At 40.0% G+C, this 9479-nt stretch overlaps 1 protein-coding gene across 1 annotated transcript in view; it reads right to left on the bottom strand.

Annotated features, from left to right (window-relative positions):
• Positions 1 to 2802: 2802 nt before the first annotated feature.
• cacna1ba (calcium channel, voltage-dependent, N type, alpha 1B subunit, a) overlaps positions 2803 to 9479 on the bottom strand; it is a 668325-nt gene continuing 661648 nt past the window's right edge. Inside the window, exon 54 of the mRNA XM_037680745.1 lies at positions 2803 to 3324. Coding sequence (XP_037536673.1) covers positions 2803 to 3324 — 522 coding nt within the window. The remainder of the gene's footprint in view (positions 3325 to 9479) is intronic.

Raw genomic sequence — 9479 nt, 5'->3', positions numbered from 1 at the left:
ACTCCTCTCTCAAACCATCGTTCCTCTCTGTCCAGGATGTGAACATCTTCATCCCTGAAAGAGTGACCGCTGGCCTGGAGATGAGTGAAGACCGCAGAGTCCTGGCCTGATGAAGTTGATCTTCTGTGCTGGGCCAGTGGCTGTTTTGTTTCCCCGATGTATGACTGATCACAGCCCTCCTGACACTGAACAGCATACACAACATTACTCTGTTTGTGCCGGGGGACTGGATCTTTGGGATGAACCAGTCTTTGCTGTAATGTATTTTGGGGTTTAAAAGCCACTGGGACGTTATGTTTAGAAAATAAACGTCTCAGTTTCTCTGATACTCCCTCAACATATGGAATGACCACTGGTCTGGGTTCCTCCTTTTCACCTGTTGGCTGACTGGAGTCCTGTTTTGGTTTCTTCTCTGCTTTCGAAAAGGCCCAGTTAGGATATCCACATTGCTCTAGAGCCTGTCTTGTGTGGGATTTCTCCTTCTGCCTGGCTCCTGAGCTAGTGGGGACGCTGTCTGCTCTGTGATACAGAGTCCTGATGACTCCTAACTTGTGCTCCAAAGGGTGATGGGAGTCAAACTGCAAATACTGGTCTGCGTGGGTGGGTTTGCGGTACACCTCAGTTTGCAAATGTCTATCAGAGACTGAGACCTCACAGTCCAAGAAAGCCAACCTGCCATTTTTTACATCTTCTCGTGTGAACTTGATGTATTTATCCACAGAGTTGATGTGGTCAGTAAAATGTTGGACTTCCTGAGATTTAATTTTAACCCAGGTGTCGTCAACATACCTGAACCAATGACTTGGTGGTGTCCCTGAAAAGGACGTCAAGGCTCTCTTTTCTACCTCCTCCATGTACAGGTTGGCAACAATAGGAGAAACTGGAGACCCCATAGCACACCCATGTTTCTGCCTATAATATTGCTCCCCATATGTGAAGTAGGTTGACTGCAGGCACAGTTTCAAGAGTTGACACAGATGTTCTGTGGAAAGCGTGGTCCTGCTGCTCAGAGTGGTGTCTGATTTTAATTTTAAACTGACCACCTCTACTGCATCATCAACAGGAATGCACGTAAAGAGTGATGTGACATCAAAAGAGACCATTGTTTCATCAGTCTCCATGATGACATCCCTCATCTTATCCACAAAGTCCATGGTGTTCTGTATGTGGTGTTCTGAGCTGCCAACTAAAGGGATGAGTACAGACGCCAGATATGTGGAAACATTGTAAGTGACAGAGTTAATCATACCTAAGACCTAATTGGTCTTAAAGGTACACCTTGTTTGTGGATTTTAGGTAAACCATACAGACTAGGTGTGGCCTCCCCTGGGTACAGTCTGTGGTACAGAAAACGGTCAATAGCCTTGTCCTGCTCCAAAATTTTCAGGCAATCTATTAACTTTTTCTTGTAACCACTTCCTGGATCTCTTTTCAGAGGTTCATAAGTGTTTAAGTCATTAAGGAGTGTCATAACTTTCTCATGATAGTCTTTCTGATTCAAAATCACTGTGCACCTTCCTTTGTCTGCTGGGAGAATGATGATGTTTTTGTCCTTGCTAAGAGTGGTGAGTGCATCCCTCTCCTCTCTACTGATGTTGGAAGGTGGTGGTTAATCTTAATGAAGATCTTTCTTCTAACACCAAGATTGCTGTTGTTTGTAATTTTGTAAAATGGATTATGTGGGGCAGCACGGTGGCACAACTGGTAGAGCTGCTGCCTCTCAGCGAGCAGGTATCTGGTTCAAACCCCGGTCCAAGGGCCTTTCTGGGTGGAGTTTGCATGTTCTCGCCGTGCATGCGTGGGTTTTCTCCGGGTGCTCCGGTTTCCTCCCACAGTCCAAAAACATGCATGTTAGGCTGATTGGTAACTCTAAATTGTCCCTAGGTGTGAGTGAGAGAATGAATGGTTGTTTGTCTCATTTGTCTCTATGTGGCCCTGTGATGGACTTGCGACCCGTCCAGGGTGTACCCCGCCCCTCGCACAGTGATTGCTGGACATGGGCACCAGCGACCCCCGTGACCCAAAATGGAATAAACGGGTAAAGATAATGGATGGATGGAAAATGGATTATGTAGTGATTAAGACAAAAAAGTACAACATAAAAAATTAGCTGGTGATTAGTGACAGCTGCATACCAAAGTAGGGCAAACAAGACCATGAATAAACACTTCTGCTGCTGAATATACTTAATATGGAATAAGGCAATTGTTTAATTTGCTAAAAAAAATAATAAAAGTGATACTGGTTTACTTTTTATTATCAAGCTCATAGCCAAAAATCCATCACTGGTCACAATCCACCTAAGAAATTGTAAATGAGCATATGTAGAACTGTAGAACCATTTTCTGACAGAAACAAATGGATGGAGCATCCTTCCAGGTAGAGGAGGATTTATACACGACCCAGCAGATCAGCGTTTGGACTGTAATTTTGGAGGGTCAATATGGTGGTGTCAACAAAACACTCAAGTCTAAAACAAACCTTAAACAGCCACAATGAGATATCCTAGATTGGAAAAAATGTTATTTTTATTTTATAATGCTACATGGTCTGTAGAAAGCACATCCCTCATCACATTTCATTGTTTTGTTTTGCTTTGACCAATTTAAAGCACTCTACATGTCCAGATGTTTGTCCTGCCCTTTACTCTTTGATTTCAAATAAAATATAGCATTTAAACAGAAAGTGACAATGTAAACTAAAGCCACTGAAGATGATAAAACTCATCAAAATTTCTTAAAAAATAGATTAAATAGGTTGTTTCAAAGCCATGCTAGCACCCCTAATCTGTCTCTACCTCCTTTACCTCAGTGCTCTATTGCCAGAGCCTGGGCTGGTGCTTCCCCCAATGCTTAGGTTGTACCCGTTGAGTACACCAGGGTCTACACCAAGAGTTGGAAGTAGGGCTCCCATCATGCGTGGCAGTGTGGTCCGCGATGAGCATTCAGCACTGGAACTTGGGGACAGTGACGCCACATCCTGGAAGACATCCAACCGGTCCTGGAAGCTGCCATAAGGGTTGCTCAAGGTCTCACCGTAGCCCTGGCCCAGAAAGGGTTCTGAGCTGATCCGAGTGACAGGGCAAGGGAAATGATGGGAACCACAGTGACGAAGGGCGTTATGGTCTGACAGGCCACGACTCAGTCTGCCGGGACTCAGAGAGGCCTGGCTGGACACAAGATGCACTGGGGAGGAATATGCAGTCCTGTATGCCATCCCGGGCCGTGGGGTGAGTGGGGTCTGTGGGAGCTGCCGACGTCCACAGCTTGGTGTGCTAGAAGTGGAGATTAGGGCCGTTGGGCTGCCTTTAACCCAACCACTACCCTAGATGAAAATTGAACAAGCAATTTGAAATAACAGAAGATGAGCAAAATATGTATGAGACAAAAGAAAGGAAAGGACAGGCCAGCCCAAGAGGAGAGAAGGACAAACATCCACCAAAATATGATATATGGAGGAAGAACAAAAAGTAACAAACACAGAAAAGACAGAAATGAAAAGCATGAAACGTAATAGAAACGAATGATGATGAGTCAGACAGAATGATGAGAAGAGAAAGAAGTAAAACATTATGAGAGCTGGACCAAAGACAGATAGGCGAAAAGTAGAAGGTTTCAGCAGGGATTCAATTAACTGTTTCTGTCTGGTTTTCATGTTTTATTTTTCTTTTCCACATAACATTTGAAAATTTGATCATTTAAAAGCTTCAGGTGTGTTTAGTGACATCTACTGGAAGTTAGTACAAATTACAACCAGCTGAATGAATGAAGTAACTACAGATGATTGTTTCTCTCTTGAAAGACTGTAAATTCAGAATAAACCGAACATGTTTACTTTCTGTCTATATTGTTTTAAACTATCTTGTTTTGAAAACAGACAACTAAATTACAATAAAGAAAGCATAAAAACAGTATCTAATCTCAAAGTTACTAAGTGCAGACCTAATCTGATTGAAATGACACGTTGGGGCCTCAGTGGCCTTAAAAACATTGTCATCAAAAGTTTTCTTTTTGTTTTGCTGCTGAAGATGGTTCCAACTACTTAACTGTGTGACAGATCGCTGTTAATACTGATTTATCTCAGTTCTTGGAGAACAAATAGTGACATTTTATTATAGATGCATATTGTGTCAAAATACATATAACTTGTTTAGATTTATGGTTCTTTTCATATTTCAGTTATCTGATGGGAAAATGTTATTTTACTGTTAAACTGATGCTTCTGTTAAACTTTAATTTGGGCGGCTATGGCTGAGTGGTTAGAGCAGTCGTCCTCCAATGCGAGAATTGGGGGTTCGAATCCACCAGCAGTCACATGCTGAAGTGTCCCTGGGCAAGACACTGAATCCCTCATAGCCTCTGATCTGTGTCCCATCAGTGTATGAATGTGATCTAAAGCACTGATTAGTCTCATTAGAATGATTTGTTCAATGAGCTTTGTAGAGATCTAGTAGAGTGCTGTATGAATGGGTAAATGAGGGCACAGATTGTAGTGTAAAGCGCTTTGAGTATCTTGAAATAAGATAGAAAGGCGCTATATAAGTACAGTCCATTTACCATTTAATGTGCTTCACTGCATAAGATATGAGATTCTTTTTATTCAGCCAGGAAACTAGATGTTACAAATATCCTGATTCATGTTCAATAATCCAAGTAAAAAATCTGACAAAGTTCAGTCAGGTCCTCTGGACGGAGTCTTCTTGTAGAAACGTTTTATCTTTTATCCAAAAGACTTCTTCAGTCTGAGGTGCTGCAACAAACTCAGTCTTATAAACGGCACCTCCTCATATGCCCCTTTTGCGCTGCCCCTAATAAGCCCTAATTCTGGGCAGCCTGCCACAGAAAGAACCCTTTTGCACCAGCCCTTTAGCTAGTATATTTAGCTGATTCAGGATCTCTTTTCGTCCCTGCTTCTCTGGTGGGACCGAGCGAGCTCAGTCGAGCTGAGTCCGGACCGAAACGTGAATGCAGGACTCTGATTGGTCAGGGGGAGGAATCACTGGATCTCAGAAACTTTTCACTGAGCCGCGATTTGCAATTCCTCTGGATGCGGAGCAGCGGCTGGATCCATTTTTAAGATTTTAAAAACAATAATGACAACGCCGTGTTTAATTCTGAAGTCCAGGTGTATTTTGTGTTTGGTGACCAACTATAAAAAATCGAGCAAGTGGTGTCACCGCAGAGGATCATACAAGCTGCCAAGATGTTGAAGCCCGCGAGGCCAAACCCCAAGCCCTGGCCTCACCTGCTCACAAAGGCCGGATTCGAGCCCTGGCAGGCGGGGGGACTGGGATGGAGGGACGGTGGGTGGGGGGTGGGGGGGGGTGAAAACGTTTTTTTTTTTTTTTTTTTAACATTATATGTATAAAATACGTTTTTTTTTATCAGTGAAGATTAAAAATAAATAAACAGTGCCGGCTTTATCGTGAAATCCTGTTTTCCCTTTGAATTTATTGTAGAGATATACCTGCGTCCCTGAATGTCATTTTGTAACAGACCTTTTATTTCTGTGACAGAGCAGTTCATTCTGTAAAGATGTTTCTGAAATAGAAAAAAACTCTTCATCCTTTGAACAACTGAGACATCCCACCGCACCCCCACTTCAGAACCTGGGACAGTTTAAAGTTTGTTTTCAGCATTTCTAACTCTGGAAAGTGTCAAAAGAAGACTTTTATGGTTGGTAAGACAACCCAAGGATCCATAAATCTGAATAATATTGGAACACCCTTTCTGTGAACCCCACAAAATGGATGTTTGAGTTAACACACATCACTCCAGGATGACCTGGTACCCACTTATACCAGCCTCCCTCAGACTATCCCATCAACAATCATAAATAACAGAACGCTTCGCTGTTCAAAGGAATTCCAACTTTGACACTTAGGTCCCATTTCTAGCATGCAAGAAAACAGACAGACTTTTTATTCACATTTTAGAAGAAGTCATACTGTTTTTGTAATGAACTAAGTGTTTAATTGGGTATAACTAAATAACTGCCTTGTTGTTCCCTTACAGCTGACAATAACCTGTGTAGGCCAAAAGTTTACAAACTTGTTTTCTGTTTATAAGGTTGATAAAGTGTTTGTATTGGATAACCTCATTTAAAGTTGATAAGTGTCTTAAATGATTTTATTTGATGACTTTTTCAACAGAGCAGATTAAAATAATACTTTATTGAGTAGATAAAAGTTCAGCCCTTTCATTTGGATTGGTTCAAATCTACCACCTCTTTCAAATCAGAGGTGTGGTCATTTGTTTACAAGAGAGGACGACCTCTCAGAAGAGGATGAAGAGAAATGATGATGAAGTGATGAACCCCTCCCGAGGAGGCGATACAAGCTCTAAGACACAACCTTCTGAAGACTTCCAAGGAGAAAATTAGCTTCAACTTTGGGCAAAGTTTGATAGAATCCTTTTCAGCAATCAAAACACCTGCAGTTTTCATCAAAGAGTTAACCACAACTGTCCAGAACTCCAGAAGACGCTCAGGCTGACCACTAGAGCCAGTGACAAACTCATCGGCTTGATGTCAGGAATGTGAAGAAATTTCCAACTTCACATCACCAGACCATCTGAGCAGAAAGAGTCTAACATCTGGTATCTTTGGCGGCCTGCGAAGACGACTTCTGGTAAGTAAGGCATTAACAGAGTACTCGAGTAATCTACACATCGATTGCTAGGACCTCTATCGAGGTTAAAAATGTAATGTTGAGTAACTGTAGTGACGTCATATTATGTGACCACCGTATGACCGTAGGGGGCGGTGTTGCACTGTTGCAGGTCACAGAATATGGTGTAACACCGGGTCCAATCCACCGCCCATCCACTGTTTTAAGTTTCGTTTCTGATGTGCTGCACGTTTCTTCACGTTTGCAGTTTAATAATAATAACTAATAGTTTAGTTTTTCCTGTGACTTATTTGCAGTATGATAAATGGTAGGAGCATAATATATGCTCCCAGTGTTTTGTTGGTCATTTTTTTGTAAATAATTACCTTTTATTTCGGTTTTATTTATTTATTTATTTTTGTATCTTGAGATCTATGACGTTATCAAATACTCGAGTTCTACTCGGGTTTTATTATGTTAATGTCGAGTTTAAAAATTATATACTCGTTCAACCCCTACTGGTAAGAAAGCTGACCTGTACTCTGACGGTTGACTCTGGTGTTCAAGAATTTAGATTTTTAACCAAATTAGTTTAACTCAGTTCAGTAATTATTTTTCTTTAAATTTCAGACCAAATTTTAAATAGTGAACGATAAAACGTATTTCTTTTAGTAAAACTTCATAATTAATCTGCCCTGATGAAATAACAAAATTTTTCACATTGCATCTTGTTTCTGGTTTGATTAAGCATATAGAATAATTTCATTTATCTGTTAATCCATGCTAACCAGTAATTTTGACGGTCATTTAATTTCCATCTAACCCCAGCTGGGACCAAAGCCTTCATTTTAAATGTCAGAAATTATTGCAAACAGTTGTTTATCATGTATATTCAAATAAACATCACAAAATTGTACTAAAGCGTGTGTGTTTTACTTATGACATCTGAATCCTTCATATAAAAAAACTCATGGTGTAAAAGGGTAATTCGAGGTAATTAAATAATAATCTGAATTGATTTTCAGTCCTTCAGATGTTCTCTCAGAGCTGAGAGTGGTGCCCCTTCAAAATAAAATTCATAACGAATTTTAACTATTAAATAACCCTTACTACTACATTATTAAATAATCTGTTAATTAAAGTCAATTCAACTGAAACATTTTAAAAAGACAAAATTATTGGATCTCTCAGGAATATTTCCCTCAAACATGTTTAAAGAAGAGATACAGCCTTTGGTTCAACATTCTTCTAACCCCCAGATGTACAAATCACAAAACAAGAATTACACTTTAAATTAAAGCTTTAAATCAAAGCTAAACTTTAATTCAAAGCTAAAAATAATCTGTATACAAGAAAAAATAATCTGTATACAAGAAAAAAATAATCTGTAGACATGAAACAAAAGCACAATGAGTGCAAATACATCAAATGATGAAGAAAAATATATAATTTTAAATATACATATCCTGATGCATGCTCAATAATCCAGGTAGAAACATCTAAAAAAAAGTTAAGTCTGGTCCTCTGGACGTTCAAAAAACAAACAAAAAAAAAACGTAGAAACGTTTCGTCTTTCATCCAAAAGACTTATTCAGTCTGAGCTGTATTCAGCTCAGTCTTATATAAATGGCTATGAGCCGAATACAGCACCTCAGACTGAAGTCTTTCGGATGAAAGATGAAACATTTCTACATTTTTTTTTGTTTTGTTTTGTTTTTTGAACGTCCAGAGGACCAGACTTAACTTTTTTAGATTTAAATATAAATGTTTTTGTAGAATTTGGTTAATCAGATTTAATTCAGTTCAGTTTATTTATACAGCGCCAAGTCACAACAGAAGTCGTGTCAGGGCACTGAACAGAAATATTCACATATAAAATAAGTTAACAGAAACATTCATATATAAAAATAATAATTTAATATTATTTATCTGACGAGCAGACTGCTTTGAGTAACTCATAGCAGAACTCTCATTAGCAGGACTTGGATTCTGGACACGCCTCCAGAATTGGTCCTAAAGTGCAGGTGCAAATCCAGGCTGAGCTGAGCCAGGCTGAGTCGGGGTGTGAAGGGCTGAGCAGAGTGGGGCTGATTAGGGGCAGTGCAAAAGGGGCAATAGTGGATCAACCAGTTTGTTGTTGACATCCAGAATTAGAGCTGCGATTTTTGGCGACTGGGCCAGGTCAAAATGGTGTGCTTGATGGGTGGGCTGGGTTGGGCTTTTGATGTGGTTTTAGAAGTGACGGCGGGGTTTTTTTCTTTTTCTTGGGTGCGCTTCCGAGGAGGTTCTGGCGTGAGGCCGTTGCCCTGGATTACCTGCAGCTTATTCTTCACCCTGAGTTTGGATCACAGTGGATTATCATTCTTTCTTACCCAGAACTTCAGCAGAGGCATGCTAAAGCCCATGGACATTTAAATCTGGTGAGATCGTTTTTATTTCGGTGTGTAGACACCTAAATTAAGTGGGCGTTTCCCTCATCCTCCTTCAAAACAAACTTTCCTTCAAAGAGGACAGTTGGACTGAAAGTTTGATCAACTTGTTTTTTTATTTATGGGGTTTATGGGATTTTATGTGTTGATATGGAAATGTTGTGGGATGAAGCGTTTGTGGGGCACATCTGATGGCTTGATTAAATTGTGTTAACTGCCTTAAATGTTATCCTTCATGGCCGATCTGCTATTAGTTTATTTATGACAGCTTTTTGCCTGAGTGGGTAAATTATTTTCTTTTTACTGTACTTGGTTATTGCTACACAATATTATAATAACTAATCTGCTATTATAATAACTCTTGATAATAAACTAGAAATCTTACATCTTCCTTTCTGATATAGAAATGATTATTTTAATGCTTTTATGTCAATCTATACCCA

This window comes from Nematolebias whitei, chromosome 8 (genome assembly GCF_014905685.2).
Source record: "Nematolebias whitei isolate Nwh7 chromosome 8, NemWhi1, whole genome shotgun sequence".
Taxonomy (NCBI): domain Eukaryota; kingdom Metazoa; phylum Chordata; class Actinopteri; order Cyprinodontiformes; family Rivulidae; genus Nematolebias; species Nematolebias whitei.
This window is presented reverse-complemented; position numbering and strand designations above follow the sequence as displayed.